The sequence below is a fragment of the Xenopus laevis genome, chromosome 3L, assembly GCF_017654675.1.
Source record: "Xenopus laevis strain J_2021 chromosome 3L, Xenopus_laevis_v10.1, whole genome shotgun sequence".
NCBI lineage: Eukaryota > Metazoa > Chordata > Amphibia > Anura > Pipidae > Xenopus > Xenopus laevis.
The window spans coordinates 70,393,007-70,411,004 of record NC_054375.1 but is presented as its reverse complement, the minus strand read 5'-3'; the positions used below and the strand labels follow the sequence as shown (position 1 = coordinate 70,411,004).

General features: G+C 36.6%; 1 protein-coding gene across 2 annotated transcripts; it reads right to left on the bottom strand.

Annotated features, from left to right (window-relative positions):
- Positions 1 to 1,271: 1,271 nt before the first annotated feature.
- Positions 1,272 to 17,307, bottom strand: slc38a2.L (solute carrier family 38 member 2 L homeolog). 2 transcript variants are annotated; one of them, XM_018251034.2, is made up of 16 exons: positions 17,107 to 17,307; positions 15,378 to 15,610; positions 15,094 to 15,172; positions 14,862 to 14,977; positions 12,483 to 12,556; positions 12,281 to 12,373; positions 11,854 to 11,935; positions 11,063 to 11,145; positions 10,245 to 10,303; positions 9,847 to 9,993; positions 9,104 to 9,183; positions 8,459 to 8,559; positions 8,081 to 8,205; positions 6,659 to 6,803; positions 5,510 to 5,607; positions 1,272 to 5,172 (listed from the first exon to the last, which is right to left on the bottom strand). In XM_018251034.2, the coding sequence occupies exons 2-16, from the start codon at positions 15,482 to 15,484 to the stop codon at positions 5,086 to 5,088; spliced, it is 1,476 nt and encodes a 491-aa protein (XP_018106523.1). In that variant the 5' UTR covers positions 15,485 to 15,610; positions 17,107 to 17,307; the 3' UTR covers positions 1,272 to 5,085. The 2 variants fall into 2 exon arrangements, with proteins under 2 accessions (XP_018106523.1, NP_001087075.1); NM_001093606.1 differs by lacking the exon at positions 17,107 to 17,307 and having other exon boundaries at positions 4,485 to 5,172; positions 15,378 to 15,655.
- Positions 17,308 to 17,998: the final 691 nt, after the last annotated feature.

Below are 17,998 nucleotides of genomic sequence, written 5' to 3'. Positions count from 1 at the left end.
CCAGTCTCTTTTTCATTTCAGTGCATGGTTGCTAGGGTAATTTGGACCCTAGAACCTAGGCATTGAAAGGACTGTAAATGATTTTTCTAAGTTGGCAAACTGGGCAGCAAACTGGAAAATGAGGTTCACTGTTGATAAATGCATGGTTATGCACTTTGGCAAAAATAATATAAATGCAAGTTATACACTAAATGGCAGTGTGTTGGGAGTTTCCTTAAATGAGAAGGATCTTGGGATTTTTGTAGATAACAAGTTGTCTAATTCTGGGCAATGTCATTCTGTGGCTACTAAAGCAAATAAAGTTCTGTCTTGCATAAAAAAGGGCATTAACTCAAGGGATGAAAACATAATTATGCCTCTTTATAGGTGCCTGGTAAGGCCTCATCTGGAGTATGCAGTGCAGTTTTGGACTCCAGTCCTTAAGAGGGATATAAATGAGCTGGAGAGAGTGCAGAGACGTGCAACTAAATTGGTTAGAGGGATGGAAGACTTAAATTATGAGGGTAGACTGTCAAGGTTGGGGTTGTTTTCTCTGGAAAAAAGGCGCTTGTGAGGGGACATGATTACACTTTACAAGTACATTAGAGGGCATTATAGACAAATGGCAGGGGACCTTTTTACCCATAAAGTGGATCACCGTACCAGAGGCCACCCCTTTAGAACAGAAGAAAAGAACTTTCATTTGAAGCAACGTAGGTGGTTCTTCACAGTCAGGACAGTGAGGTTGTGGAATGCACTGCCGGGTGATGTTGTGATGGCTGATTCAGTTAATGCCTTTAAGAATGGCTTGGATGATTTTTTGGATAGACATAATATCAAAGGCTATTGTGATACTAAACTCTATAGTTAGTATAGATATAGGTATATATAATTTGTGTGAAAGTAGGGAGGGGTGTGTGTATGGATGCTGGGTTTTCATTTGGAGGGGTTGGACTTGATGGACTGTCTTTTTTCAACCCGATTTAACTATGTAACTATGTAATTCAGTACATCATACTAAAAGTTTACTCAACGGTGAACAACCCCTTTAAGTTACTCATTGGTATGGTCAATTATTCTACCATTTTGCTTTTTAATATTTGATATGGTTATATACATTTGCAATTGTATTTATCTAGATGGTCTTCTCTCAAATTCTGTTCCTGCCCCACCCACATCTCTTTGTATGAAAAAAAAGAACACCTGAACATTGTAGTTTACAAAATGTTAGTATTACTATAAAGTCTATTAATAAGCCAAGCAAGTAAATAATTCCAAACAAACAACAAAGCAGCAGTAGCAGGTTTTCTTTATTTAGATTAATTAAAACCAACAGTGTCTCACTAAAACTTGTGCCTCACCAGCACCACTTATTGGGCTGCTGGCTCTAACAAACTAAAGTATTATACATTAATACACATGGATTTTATAAACAAACAAGCCAGAGATGTCAAGCTTCCAACTGTCAAGCCAACGACAGCTCTTAAAATATAGAGCCTGCTATTAGCCTTCTTAGGATTTGAGGAAAAAGAAACATGTCTGTTTCAAACTGTACAGCAGACTAGTAAATTAATCATATATTGGTTGGTAAGTAGAACTTCCTAGATTTAGAAGTACAATCTATGTAAAATGAAAGCAGTATTTTATATAGGGACCCTTTGCAAGCTAACTGATCCATTACCTAGGATGTCACAACTTGTGATCCTCCAGCATGTCTCATTATCCATAGGTAGGTGAAAACTTCCAGAGCATTTTGGGGCTTTAAGCTGTACGGCCACAGATTGGACATGCCTATAGTATTAATTAAATGCTCTGCCAGTCAGACATGTTATTGCAAAGAGTTTATCTGAATCAAAATTATATTTAAATGGAGTTAGCAATACATTTCCATTATATTTACAAAGGATTCCATCTTTAAATAGTTGTTCATAGTTTGTTGCATAGGTCCGTAATAAATGATACAGGTCCATTTCTAGCAATCTATTAAATACACAGAATGATTTATAAGCCTGGGGCCAACTGGGCTATTTTCTTGTGACATGTAAGGGCAGAGACACACGTGGAGATTCAGGGATAAATCGCCTCTTCTTCGGGCAATTAATCTCGCCAAACTGGCTTCTCAACGGCTAGGATCTAATCGCCGGCGGGATGGCACGGGGCGGGGGCACTTTGTTTTCCGAAGTCGCCTCACGAGAAAACTTCGGGCGACTTCTGAAAATGAAGTGCTCCGAGTGCCATCCCACCGGCAATTTAGAGTCTGAATCTCCACGTGTGTCTCTGCCCTAAGAGTTGCAGAGCAGTAGCTGAAAATACAGCCGAGGGGGGCCTAGACATTACCACCAACCTGCTGCCAATTGAGAGAGTGTAACCAGAGGAGAATTTCCCCTTGCAACATTCACTAGTAACTGGGGAAACCCTGAGCTCCCTATTTGCATTTCCAGTTAACACCAGTTCTGCACCGAAGGCTGCATGAATGATGCACTACTGAATTTTCAGTTCAATCAATACTTTACACCTCTCTCAAGATGCCAGCAATGGCTCACCCATTACACCTGCAATGGCTCCATGTTTATTTACTATTAACTGGATTGAGCAACATCAGATATAGTCACATTGAGTGATTTAGTAGCCTCTGTTGTCCGGGCATTATGAAACAACTGTTCACTGTTCAGTGAAAGACATTTCCTAGCCTTAACCACTCTGAATTAGTTAATATGACATGGAGGGTTGGCCACACACAAACAGGACATGAGCAGACCCCAAGAGGAAACAGAAAATCATAACTTTATACAACATATTTATATATTTACAGAAATGTACAAAAAAATACAAATATTCATGCTATTGCAAAATATCCAACAATTCAGTGTTATATAAATAGCACGTAAATATCTTTCTTTGGAAGACAATTAGATGACAAAAACAGAGGGGAATTACTTTAATAAATAGATGGCTTCATTAAAGGCGCAATTAGAAATAAAACTGGGATTCTGTATATAAAAAAAACAATCCTTGCACCACACTTCTGCAGTTCCAGAATGGAGATGTTAAAAAAAAAACTATATGGAAACAACAATGTGAGTTATTTACAGTACATGCATAACTGTTTACTCCACACATTTACATGGCATTATTATATAGGAGAGTGTTACCTATTATAACTAAGTCACTAGATATTGGGAGCACCACAAAAATTTATTCACATTCTGGAACTGCAGCAAGCTCGCAAGGTAAACAGGTTTAAGTGGAAATGCAGTTCTAAATTAAGCCATCCCCATTTCATGAATAAAGATTATGGTGTTTTCTGTGAATTTTATCTTTTGGCTTTTAAAATGTCGCATGACGTAAATGTAACGGGACCATTATCTAGTAACACACTGCTGCGTTGTAGCGTATTTCACCGTGACAGCATACATAAAGGGAATAGATTTAAATGTAACAAAAAAAAAAAAAACAGTTTGTGCTCAATGGTAACAGTGACACTTAACTTTGATTTACACTGAAAAAAACAAAGCATCTAGAAAAAAAATGCAATTTGTCCTTTAAAAACTATACATTTTAAGCAATTTAGTCATAGTCAAAGTGACCATGGTAACACTTTCATGTGTTGAGGATGTCCACATATCTGAAAAGTTACGGACAGTGTATCCAAGCCAAATACCCAGATGACCTGAAGACTGGCAATAACACATGAAAGTGTGGTCACTACTGTATTGTTTGGCTTGATCTGGTTTTAGATTTGTAACATAAAGCAACATCATTTGCAAAACAAGAATCTGATCACAGCTCGCCACATGTTCAGATGACAATACTGCAAGTGTGTCATTCCCTTTGGACTGCATTTGTGTTGTCTTTATTTTGCAGAGAAAGGCTGTGGTAACAAAATAAACATACAGCTTGGTAACCCTGTACCAATTAGATGATGTTGAACTTCATATCCTTCCATCTTCTCCAAACCATAGCTATTTGACAATGCAGAGAGCTGTAGATTAACAACAGCTAGAGGACCACAGGTCTGATATATTAGTTGTAATAGTATCTATTCTGGTTTTGCTTAATGCAGGGTACATTACTGAATATACCCTCAATCTCAACTATGCACGTAATAAAGTAAACAAGTATGGCAGTGTAAAGCAGACAGTTTTTTCCAGATGAACAGATAAACACACAAGGATCACACACAAGTGGCTATAACTTGTGGGTAAACACTATGAAAACCAAGAATGTTCCTCAAGTAATTCAGTCGTTTTTAAATAAACATTGAGAAATACTGTACACGTTGTAAACTGCCATCGAAATAAATAAAATATTTAAATATTTCACTTTTGTACCAGACTTTGAAATCACCAAAAGTTAAGCAATAACACTTGGATTGAACAAAATACCCTTTTACATTTTTTGTCTAAAACCTTTAGTTATTCTACATGGAGATTCCAGGCAAAACTGTATATGCAGCCATCAAATTCCAGATCCCAGTAAGTCATCCACCTTTAAAAAGCAAAGTCTTTACAGTTCTTTCTGCTAACTAGCTTTTATCCAGAGCATGAACTCCTTTTCCAGCCAGTGCAAAGTGGTTTTTATTAATATACAAGAAAGATTTCCCAAAATACTGATGAAATAGGGATGCTGTAATAAACAAGGTGAGCGTTGCTTTAAAAAGCACAGTATTCCCAACTCAGTAGTGCTCTTAAATTGTTGAACCTTTTGCTTTTTCCTACAAAAATAGGGGTGCCCCCCACCATTACCATGTAACACTTTTGCAGTGTTTTATCATACCAAATGGTTTATGTAGGCACATTCAAGTATAATTACATACAAGTAACAGTAAATGACAGCAGCCAAACATTTGGCTTATTGACATTATTGTCCATTCTCCAGAATGGAAAATAACAATTTCCTTCTTCAGACTCTTTGGTTTTGAGATGGCAATGCCCCTGTGATATTCCAAGAGTTTCTGAAAAGTCCACTTCAAAAAGAATCTGGTTCCCAAAGGAAAAGTGTCTGAATGAAACTGTGAAAACAAGTTCACAGTAGAACTCATCTGAATGACCACTTCAAACTTTAAGGAAGTGCTCAGTTAGACATTAAGCTGGTTTCATTTCCATCTTATGCAGAATTATGGATCCAGTCAAGGACAATCAAGGTCATGCTTACAATCATAACTACGATTCCACCGACAAGGAACAGAAGAGCCTATAAAGAAATAAGAAGAACTCTCACCACAGTATCAACCATTTTAAAATAGACAAAGAGATGGAGTACACAGACCAAAAAACATGACAAAAAACACATATAATTATTTGGAATAATACTCTAGAAAAAATAAAGGTCTGTTATGCATTGGGAGATTGCCTTAAGGACTATCCAGACAGTCACCCAGGGCCCATAGTCTCGAAGAGACCCAGCACCCAATTTCAGCTATTTTTGGGGGTGGGGCAGGGGTTATATTGAGATCACAGCCCAGGGCCTCTAATAAATCCATCCCTGCTGTTATTATAAACTTTCTACAAGCCCTTAATGAAATACATACCACAATCTTTTGCACTGATTTCATTGATTCCTTTTTCACAAGTCTGATGTAGAAAGCCGATGGAAGAATGAAAACCAGCATTGAAGCAGCAGAAGCACCTGAAGAGAGATATAGAACAGATGTTGAATGAGTACAAATACTGGTTCAAACAGATTATCAAATGTAAATTACAGTTCCTTGCACTACTTTTTTTCAAAAGAAGAATCCAGGTGCAGACTCCGAACTGTTATAGTTTGCTACATTATTTGATAAATATCCCAGCAACATCTCAGAAATGTTAGCAACTATTATATCAATTACATATGTTGCCTTTAATGAAACTCTGGGATTATGCTCTGAAGAGCCAAAGAAAAAAAAATGTCTTCAACTAATATATCAAATTTGAACAGTATACCGAGTTGGTGACCATTCCCCATCCAGAGCTGCTCCAGGGAGACATTATAAGGTGAAAATTTAATTTTAAACTTCAATATTAGAAAGTTGGTCAAAAGTAGAAAGCAATTTAATTTTTATTTTATGTGTACTACCTGAAAACAAGTGAACTGAAAAAGTGTTTGAAAGGTGAACAACCACTTTAAAAACTTAATTGAGCTAATGCTGAAAAAACGGGTTTGCTGCATCTTTAATTTTCATAACTAGATGTAATGGTCTAATAGGTTAAGCCTGCACAAAGATATAATAAAATATATGGATGGAAAGTGCTCTAGAAAGTTACACTTTAAGGATTAGAGCACATGAAGCATGATTTCAATATGGTTTATCACATGGTTCTCAAAGGGTGCACTAATTTGCAATCCATGCATATTATTGAGTTGTTATGCTTCAAAAGCAAAGTAAGATTACTTCCAAAAGAAGGTTGACGATTTTTCAAAATGCTAGCAAAGTGCAAAACATGATCATTATTTGGTGCTGGTATACTGAGGTTAGCTATGCCCAAGATAGCCTGTCTCTGGGTCATAGACTGTCCAAATAAAGGCTTTTTAAAGAAGATTTAACTGGAGTGCTGTCTATTCCAAACATTTCTGAAGGACCATGTGGAGATGGCAATGCTACTTTTGAATATAAATCAAGTGTTTTTTGCAAAATGTATACCTTTCAATCTGTACTAGGTGTGACAGTAATAAATGATAATCAAAAGAAACTACTTACCAATAAATCCAAATATATCCCTTATAGTTGGAACGAAAATTACAAGGACATTGGTCAATCCCAGAATTAAAACAGTGATTAAAATATGGCGCATCCATGTAAAGTCCTTCCCTGAACAAAACAGTTCATTAAGGGAGCTTCGAATCTAGAAAGAAAAAAAAAAAACACATTTACGGTCACTTATCATGTCATGAAACAAAAATTTATTTTTCTGTTGAAGACACACAAACCATTCCAATTATTTATTTGAAAATAACGGGAACATTGCATCCTTCCGATTGTTTTTTCAGAGTATTCTTTATAATTTATGTTGTAAAAAATGCAGAATATCAGTTTAATTACCCATCAGACATTTGTAGGATATTGCCACCCCTTGCCTGTCCCTTTACAGGTACATATTTAAATCTCAGAATACCATTTATTTTGACCCCTTTCTTTAGGAACATCAGCAGTTATTAAGGCAACTCCAATAACATAAAGGGGGGAATTCACAAAAGTGTCGGTAAAATAAGTAAACCAGAAGTGGCGGTCAACAAATTTGTAAAATGTCGTATGAACGGCAAATTCACAAAGGCAGATGTTACCATCTCTGAATGTCTCGTAAGTCTGTCAATTTTCTAAAATGTCGTATATCTTTTCATCGTACAAACGACATTTACCAAGACTTTTCAAAAGACAATTTGACAGACATTTTCGTTTTGGAGAGCCTAAAGTGTCTGAAAAATTGTCGGGAAAAGTGGCGCCGAAAAAACCACGCCCACTTTTAACGACACTAATTCAAAAGTGTCGTACATGTTGGAAAATTGGCGGAGAAATGCTCTGTGAATTTGTCAGCTGTTGCTACGACACTTTCTATGACATTTTAAAGACATTTTTTCGTTCCCGACACTTTTGTGAATTCCCCCCAAAGTGTTTCCGATAGGGATGCACCGAATCCACTATTTTGGATTCGGCCGAACCCCCGAATCCTTCGCGAAAGATTTGGCCGAATACCGAACTGAATACTAATTTGCATATGCAAAGGAAGGGGAAAACATTCTTTACTTCCTTGTTTTGTGACAAAAAGTCATGCAATTTCCCTCCCTGCCCCTAATTTGCATATGCAAATACGGATTCAGTTCGGCTTGGCAGAAGTATTTGGCCGAATCCGAATTCTGCTGAAAAAGGCCGAATCCCGAACCGAATCCTGGATTCGGTGCATCCCTAGTTTCCTATCAGAACTCCATTAACAGCCATTCCTGCTTATTTCTCTTCCTGGTGTTCACTAGATTTAAAATTAAACTTAAATAATATACCTGTACTAGAGATCAGTGGCTCTAGTTTCAGCAGTGCAAAAAAACATTTTAAGAAATGTCTAAAAACAACAAATAGCAGATACACTGACACAGCATAAATAGAGCAATGAAGTAACTTGCTACTCACTGGAAAAATGACAATTGGAACGGTTAAGGTCACAGCCATGAGTACGGCAAACCTCACTACGACAAATATAACACCAGCTCCCATAACCTTTGAGTAAGTATGAAGCAATTCTGATTCGACATTAGCTAAAGGCAAAAGAAAAAAAATATATATTGATATGTTAACATACAAATACAAAGAGAACAGGAATACTATTTTTCAGTAAATCGACCCCTTGTCTACAAATTCCTTTTCTGGACCGTCAGGCTATTACATCTTTAAAAAAACACTAAATTAAAATCATCTCTTATTACTAATGCAGAAACTAAACCTAGTAGCTTTAGCTGAGAAAAATAAACATACAGGAGTAGTTAAATTATATAAATAATATATACTTACAGTAAAATGTCAAATATCCAAAGAGTGCAGCTAGAAGGTACATGACAAACATAGCGAAAAACGAAACATTTGAAACATTCATCATCCTTTTTCGGCTCCGACTAAAAACAAGACAACAGGAAAAAAAATTGAGTCAACTGAATTTAGGATTAAAAGGCAAAGTAATCCTATAGAAACATTTGGTTACATATAAAAAGCATAACTATAGCTCAGTGTTCTCATTATGTTTCCAAAACCCTTTGTTTTAACTGAAGTTGGTCATGAGAATATAATAATTCAATTTCACCAAGCTGATGCACATCTTGTATTGGGCCCTACTCTCCCATAACTTGCCATATATATATATGACCCTTTAACGATTCACATCTATATTCCCCTTGCCCATCCAATTCCCAATCCCTTTGTTAAAATAAGAAAATATGTACCTGGTGCATGTTTTGCTCTAGACGTCAGTTTTGTTAAGTTAAAAATGTCCTCATCTATAATAACAGACTCATCCTAAATGTATTTCTAAATTTTAGTCTAAGTAGAAAATTGCATTCAAATTTATAAGCTCTTGTGAACGCTGTTGTATAAAGCAATTTGGTTGTACCATTGCTGATCCTTTAAAATTGACAAAAACATTATCTATGTATAACAGCTTACCCTTTAAGTTCTTGGTAAATAGGAAGAACAGCCGGGTGGCAGACAAAAGAAAAGGTCAAGATAGGTACAGCATACACAGTCTAGAAAATAAAAAAATAAAATAAATGTATTAATTCTTCAAATTCATTTAATCTATTGCATCTCTTTAAATAATTAAAAATAATAATTGCGATTTTTAAAATAAAAACACCAAAAAGAATTGTTTACGGTGATAGTGACTCATTTCTCTAAACCCTAACAGGAAGGTGTGGGTGTCACTTTAAAGACACATTAACCATTTTTTAAAAGTGGTAAATGGATAAATATATGTTTGTGGTATTCCTATTGCAGAGATTGGTCAGGTCAACATAATGGTGCTACTAACTCTTGAGATTTCACCTTGCCCTAGAAACCTATTAAATCTATCCTATCTGTAAAGCACTGCATAAACGTGCAAATGCCATATAAACAAAGGATAATAATAATCCAATAACTGCTTCCAAAGCCCTCTAATAAAGGCCTAAAATGAGGTTCCACCTGGACCCCCAAGTAGTGATGTGTGTGCTGGCCCGATACCCGAAGGTCGGGTTTGGGCCTAAACATGCATAAGGAATTCACGTAAGTATGCGCTACTTCTAGTAGAATCTATTTCTAAACGTGGGCCTGCCTGCCCCGGGCGCGGGTATAAAAAGGGAAGCAGATCGGCGGGTTAGGGTCGGGTCGTCAGTTTTCACTACCCCCAAGTTCCTTGGAACATTACTTACCTGGGAGTTAAATACAAAATACTTCGGTTTGCACATCTCATCATCTGTCACATTATGGGACGACAGCTGATCCAATGTTGCGTTTAAAGTCATGTTCATGGCCTCATATTCTAAAGGACACGGAATCTCAAATTTCTTGTAAATAACCTAGACATAAAAACATTCATATTTTTAACATTCATTTTATAATAATGAAATACATAATAATAAATAAATACCATTCAAAAATAAGACCATGTAATTGTAATTACTCCTTGCACAAACACAACATTCCCAACACAACATTCCCAAGAGAGTTTAGAGCAATTTTATTGGCATGTATTGCTAACAATGCTCTTAACAGTAAAGCAGCTATTCAAGTTTATGAAATACTTGTAATAATAAACTAATATACTTACAACAATGAGAAAAAAGACCATGCACATAAGTGAAAAGCCACTTGTATAGCCCAAGTACCCTAGAAAAATAAAAACAAAATACATAAGTTTTAAGCAAAAAAATATAAATATGATATTATGCAGAAAGTAAACATGGGGTGTCAGGTAGTGAAAACAGGAAGACCTCTTCCAGAAAACTATAGCGACAGCCCAACAACTGATGCACTGGAATAATTGACTGTTTACATTGTAAAAAATTGCATTGCTATTTTATTAAAAAGATTTCTTGACTTTGCAAGTTAATTTATGTATACTTTTATACCTTTCACCTTGTGTATCCACACAAACCAAACACAGCAATGTTTTAACAAAATCCTATTCCATGAAGTTATTGTAGCTTAACAACTAACATGCATAAAACAGAAGATTTACGAAAACAGAATGTAAGCTATTTAGATACGTGATTTTATTGTTGGATTTCATTCCTGTGGCAGTTATATATAACATATTTAATACTGATGTAATTGTGCACAACTAGGTCTTCTACCCTTTGGCCTTGTATCAGTTAGGGATGCACAAAGTTAATTCAACTGAATACCACTGAATCTGTTGAGTGTTATACAGTAACGTGACTTTTAATATTGGAATTTGGCTGAACACTTTTGTTCAAGGTTGTGAACGCATTCCAAACTCAATCTGTTGATCTGTCCATGCAAAGGTAATGATTTAAATACAATAAGAAAAAACAAGAGTGGCAGCAATCAAACTTACTAACTCATACTGGATGTAGTTGATTAGTATGCAATATTTAAAATGGTATCAGGTAAATAAAATCTCACCTAGGTTCCGCAGCAGTGACAAAGGAAATATGATAAACAGAGAAACCATGATGACAAGGTAATCTCCATTTAAATACCATTCACTAAAATGCAAAAAGATATAAATACCTTACTGGAAGTGATAAAAAAAACAATGCATGACATAAAGATACACACTTTGATATTTTGCTATATATCCTTAAAGGAGAAGGAAAGGTTAAAACCAAGTAAGCCTTATCAGAAAGGTCCATCGAAATATACCAGTAAACCCCCAAAGTAGTGCTGCTCTGAGTCCCCTGTCAAAATAAACACTGCATTTCTTTCCTTCTATTGTGTACACATGGGCTTCTGTATCAGACTTCCTGCCTTCAGTTTAAACCTCATTGCCCTGGGCAAAAGCATGCTCAGTTTGCTCCTCCCCCCCTTCTCTACTGTAATCTGAGCCCAGAGCAGAGATAGACTCAGGCAGGAAGTGATGTCACACCATGTTAATACTGCAGCTCCTATCCTAAACAAACAGAGAGTTTCTAGAGCTTTTTACTCATGTATGGTAAAACATTCTATAGAATAAATATAGCATTCTAGCTTGCACTATTGCAGCTAATCTATTGGCAATAAAATGCCTCCATAGCTTTCCTTCTCCTTTAATAAGTAAATATTCTTTAAGGATTTGAAGTAAGTGGTAGTAGTAGTAATATCACTGCTAAATAAAAGATATAAAGACATACAGATAATTATAATGACAATGTAGCACAGTCCTTAAAAATGTTAACTGTTGTTATCTGAAACTTACATTTTAGTAAAATACATACCCATTGCCCTGTGTAAGGCCCAGCAATTCTTTTATTACAAGTGGCAGTTCATACTTCACTATATAGAGATAGCTTGACATCGCTGTAAAGGAAGATAACATTTTATAAAAATTTTGTGGTTACATTACATATTTGATACTATTTGTGTTATGTAAATCTACTACCGGCTACCCCAGCCTCTGATAGCCTATACCAATGGATATAAAAGAACTACTGTGATACCTCAGTTTTACATCCCCTGATTTTAAGTTTCCGCTCATTTTACACCATTGTTCGTGGCCCCCCTATATATAATGCATTTCCCTGATTTTACACCATTTTTTCTGGTCCCCTGAAAAATGGGGCTCCTACTATATGTTTTCTCAGATATTATGAAAACATAAGCATATTCTTTTTATAAAAAACCAAAAAACATTAATGTCCATACCTCCAATATTTTGCAGTGTAATAGAGCCAGAAGCAGCAAGTTTTCCAGGTATTCCAAATGCTTTTAATCCCAGTTGTTCATATAACAGAGAACCTAGAACGATCCAAATATAAATCAAAACGTTTAGTAATGTGATAAATAGCAAGCTTATAAATCACTTCAAAACTACACAAGTAGATTTCAGAACTGAGCACAAGTTTACCTCCTTCATTTGCAGTTTTTAGAAGTAGATGAATGGAATATAAAGAAAATATTGTAACAAACACCAAGAGAATCCTACAGAGAAACAGAAAACACAGCATTAAAAAAAGCGAACTGAATTCAAAATAGAGTAACATTTTCAGCTTCAACAAAAACAAAACAAATTCATTTTACCTATAGCAAATGCAGGTATGGGCGGGGGCGCACCTATCAGGCGACACCTACAGGCACATTTATCAAAATTTTGAATTCATGTGAGTTTTTAAAAACTCCCACAAACTCGAAAATCCCACACAAAATTTATTAAAAAAAAAATCGAATTTGTTTAACTCGGGGTGAATATGATTGACCTGAAAACTCGAAACTAATTAGAATCGAATTTGATTCAAGGTTTAAAAACTCGATTTCAATTTTTTTCTCTGAAAAAAACTTGAATGCCAGGAAGGCTGCAAACAACTCCAAATTGATCCCAGGATGTCTCCCATTGACTTGCAATTCAGCAGGTTTTAGGTGACGAATAGTCTAATTTGAGTTCTTAAACTGCCAGAGTATGATAAATCTTGAAAATCTATTTTTTTTAAAAAATAGTTGGAGGGCCAGGGCCTCATGTGGTCCTGCAAGTGCTTTTTATGGTTCCCAGGCAGTTTTGCAGCTCCAATGACCCATTTGGATGACATCATCATTTTATTATAATCTGTCCCTCAAACATAGTAAAATGTATAACTGGCCCACTACATTGAAACAGATGGACAGCACTAAGCAATTATGAGGCAATAGGCCCATATCAATAAAAAAGAATGATCTAACTTCAGATATATAAAATTAACTAAAAAGAGGGGATCTGACTTCCATCAGTATTCAATTTTTGTATAGGAGAAAAGAAGGAAAGTATCCCCATCTTCTTAATCAGAAAAAATACAATAAAATTCTCTGATTAAGAAGACGGGGATACTTTCCTTCTTTTCTCCTATACAGCAATAGGCCCATATGTAATTTAGGACCAGTGCTGTGTGTGCCAAAAATTAAAACTTGTAAAAATATTGCTAATTACAATAGGTTTTTGAGCTTAATGAATAGAGTGATAAAACTTTTAAAGGTAATTTTCTCCCCAAGCAAAAGAAAATTCTGTTTTATTATGTAAAAAAATAATAACTCATAATTCTAAGATCAAAGAAGCAGTAACTGACACCATTTTTGGTGAATTTGAGACTATAAATCCAAGGGCAAAGACAATGGTCCCCTAGAAAACATGTCTGACATTAAGGGGGTTATTTAGCATAGGTCGAGTTTTTTTTACACCTCGAATTAATTCAAATGAACTTACAGCTCAAATGGTTTCTAATTTAAGAAAAAATTTGAATCAGTGAGTTTGGGGTTAACAAATAAAAAAAACCTTGAATTGCTCTCATTGATCAAGTTTTCGGGCAAAACCCTCCAAAAAAATAAACTTGAACATCATGTAGTCTATCAACATCTTCAAATGGTTTAAGGGGCCTCTGCCATTGACTTCTACATTACCTCAACTGCTATTAGATTGTGTATTTTCAGATTCTAGCTATTTCCTGGATCTGGGTATAATAAATCTCAAAAATTTTTAGTTTTTTTCCCCCGAAAAATTAATTGACCAAAAAAAAAAAACCTTTGAAAACTTGAATTTTCGTGGAAAACACAACTTGAACCTTAATAAATCAAATTCTTCAGCCAGAACTGATCATTTGGCCCATGGCACAAAGTCCTACAACTGTTTTGCATATAGCAAGTTGTAGGGTGATCATATACCCTTTGACGCGTACATGAAAACATAAGTCTATAAACAATTTAAAGGTTTTGCTGGTTTCTAGGAAAACATTTCTTTTTTAAAATGTAAATGTATTCAAAAATCATTCATTGTCAAAGTTGTAGGCCACACAATCTAAAACACACCTGTGCCCCCAGCTATTGTGGAGCTACAAGTCCCTTAACATCCTGACAGATGATGTCTGGGGAATTTAAAGTTCAATAACAGTTGTAGAGTTGTTGGTTGGCTTCCCAATTCTAAATGCTCATTCATAACTCCTGAACAAAGAAATGTGCCAACTCATTAGCTAACTGTTCAGTGTATTATAAATATTTGAATAAGGTCACCAGATGACTTGAAAACCTAAGGACGTGTCTAACAAATGCATGTTGGAGGACTTATTGCAATTGTATTTAAATGCAAACCATGCACCCCTATTAGCTGGATTCTTTTCTTTTTAATAGTTTCTATTAACATTTTCAGTATTACAGGATTGATAGCAAAAGGAGATGTACATATAAACAATTCCAGCAAGCCACATGAAAGAATTAAAAGGAAAGAGTCCTGGATGAACTGGTAACCATATATATATGAAATACTTACATGAACAGGGCAATTCCTGTGTTGGCCATTGCATATGAAAGGCCAAGTATACCACTTCCAACAATTGCATTGCTAAGGTTAAATACTGACATGCCGAATGATGTGGTTCCGGGAAGCTATAAGGTTGGAAACAAATATTTATTAGGATTAGGGTGTATTAAACGCTCTAAATTGCACTGGGAAAAATAATCTGCAGTAAAAATTTCCATATAGGGCATATATGTATACTTACATATTCTGTTTCGCATTTCTTTTTTGACATTGTTGGCTCAAGAAGAAAATGTACATTTTCAACATCCATGTCATAATGGCTGTGAGGCAAAGGGAAATACAGTATGAAAATACAGGTCATAAATATTGCCTTATGTTGCCCTGTCTCAGAGCTTACAGATAGTAAACCTTTCTATGAACATACATTTCATACCATTAAAATGTATTTACGTTGATTTCTTAGATCAGAATAAAAAAACGTCTTTTGTTCCGATAAGAGCTAAACGCGTAGGAACGCTCACTGACCTTTTAATCGGGTGGTTCTTTGGTTGGTATTCCGAATAATTGAAATCATCGTTGCTGTTGGAGCTGTCTTCATCAAGAGCCACATTAAGGACCTCCTCTTGGTTCATGTTTAGGATTTGCTTTGCCTGGCAGTCAATGCGTTGTATTGTTTCCAGTCTAATGAGGTAATACGGGTTCCTGAGCCTTGCTTGAGATGGTGTAACTGCTGTTGCTGCTCAGCTTCGTGTCTGTCTCTGAGAGAAGACAAAATCAATACTGCAGTGTGCCACTTGAAGCACGTGATCATGAGTAAGTGGAAGGGGGTCGATGGAAAAGTACTAGCTGAGGTTACATCCCACCCACCCCCACCCCTCCTCCTTTTCCACCCATAGCTGTCAATCTAATGCATTCCAAGGCCATGCGCAGTCGTCATGTAATCCCTCCAAGAGCATTACATTGTTTGCCCTTCAGACATAAGATGCAGTCTTTCTATGCAATTCTAACTCCTAATTAATATGACTGTTGCTGCGCTGCAAAAGAAAGATTTACCACCTACAATAAGAAAGGTACGCGGATGAGTTTATTGTTTGCCTACCTGATAAATGCACATTTTTGTTCTCTAACTGTGCTGTAATCACACTAGCAAATTAGGGGGAGGGACGGTCACATGGTACAATCATTCCCTGAGCCAAAATACAAGATATGGGTCTCTGGAGGCATTTAATATACTATTAATACTAATGGCTGCCAGAAAAAAAAAAGGGGGGGTGGGGGGCTCCTGTAATATCTACAACATGAATCAAATCAAAATATTGTCAAGGCAGACATTATTTATATTTCTGAAGAGGATAGAAAATAAAAATTATGTGAAATTAGAGCACACATTCTCTGTACATACAAGATTGGTGGCTACAAGATTCTTTACAGATGGAAATTGATCGCATGGAACAGGAAAACTCTTGTCGGCATTTGTGTATACAGTGTTCTGGTGCGTCATGCAATTATGTGTCATAAAGCCACTCCTTGTTCTCAATCATCTCTTCTCTCGCCCCATTCCCTTCCTCCCAGGCAGCAGAATCTGATGCAACTCCTGCTGAATGTTGCAGCAGCCAGTCCTTCCTATACACTGCAGTCTGCTTACAAACCACTGCCAGACCGGCCTGCTGCTCACACCATTGTCATCTAATACAATCAGACATTTCTACCCAGAGTACCAACTCATATAATAAGCCTGAGCATTCACTGAATATAATTGGCATATAATAGCAATGGCAGTGTCTGTACAAATGAATAAATAGTGATGCTGGAGATGGAAGAAGGTGGGCTGCTGGCAATACACAAAGGCAGAGAACTCATCTGAGGGGTGAGGGATGTTGTTCGGGAGATGTGTCAATTTCCAGTTCAAAAGCAACTAGAATCCTGCAAGTTCTACATTGCTGATGTGTATATATATATAATATATATGATTTGTTTGTACTTGTATCTACTGTATCCATCTTATCCCTCCCATAGAACCAATGAAACCTTCCTGGCCAGCCCTAACAACGAATCGTCATTATATTAAACTTATATGTAATAGTACAGCTGTCTTCTGCACATATACTCACAACAGATTAAAGTTAGAACTAAATGACAGTAACAGTCCGCGAGGTTGGACTCTTCCAAAATCCCAGAAAAAAAGGTAAATGCTGAGAGAACGATCCCACCCACATGCCATTGCTTAGCCCCCCTCAGCCTGTGCCAGCCTTACCTTGACGCCGAGCTCTGTTGGAGGGCAGGCGAATAACAGGAGAAACCAAAATAATAAATAAGGAGAGTTAAATACGCCCGACAGAATAAAATGTACTGCTATAGCGAACCAGATCCTTCTTGCACGACGTCAGAGCGTATACTGAGCAGTTGCTGCACTTGCATGAATTTATGTATGTTCCCCGCACTGTCCACAGTCCTCCCCTTTGTGTATCAACACAACGTGCTCCATCCCCCTACCAAATAGATGTGAACCTGACACCCACTCATTACTTATCATGTAGCTGAGGCGCAGCCCTGCCTGGCGTAAATGTCATGTGCGGCACAACTATAATTGTTGTCATGACATGACTAGGTATTTTTTTTTAAGTTAGCATAATACAAGAACTACACACGAGTATTTAATAACGTAAGCTGGGAGTGTTCCTGATCTATCAAACCGATTGTTCCACTGCAGAAGCAATAGTCCATTACAGGGGGTACAGTGCAGGTCTGGGCTGGGAGTCAAAATAGGCCCTGGCATTAGAAGCTCCCAAACAGCTCCCTACCAACCCACTTAAATAGTTATGTTCTATGGCATTTGCCAGAACCTACAGATGCCAGTCCAGGGTCTGGTACAGTACCTAGGGGTTTAATTAAAGCCAGCTATGAGACTTTGTAGGAAATTGGTAAAAACCCAGCAAGTTGCTAAAATAACTGTGTAAAGGTGGCCATACACGGGCAGATTTTTTACTTCCAAACGACCAATCTCAGAACGTTCCGATAATATCGGTAAGTTATCGGATAGTTGATGGTGTACGAACGATCGTCGGGCGAACGATTGTCTCAACATTATCGTTCGCAAAATTGATCGGATGAGTTGAAAAATTTTAGTCGTTCAGGAATAAAATCGG

Coding starts and splice junctions, on each gene's coding strand:
- slc38a2.L (XM_018251034.2), bottom strand. CDS start 15,484: ATGAACCAAGAGGAGGTCCTTAATGTGGCTCTTGATGAAGACAGCTCC. Junction 12,557..14,861: donor ACAGGAATTGCCCTGTTCAT/GTAAGTATTTCA, acceptor GTTTCTCTGTAG/GATTCTCTTGGTGTTTGTTA. Junction 11,146..11,853: donor GGCCTTACACAGGGCAATGG/GTATGTATTTTA, acceptor TTTGCATTTTAG/TGAATGGTATTTAAATGGAG.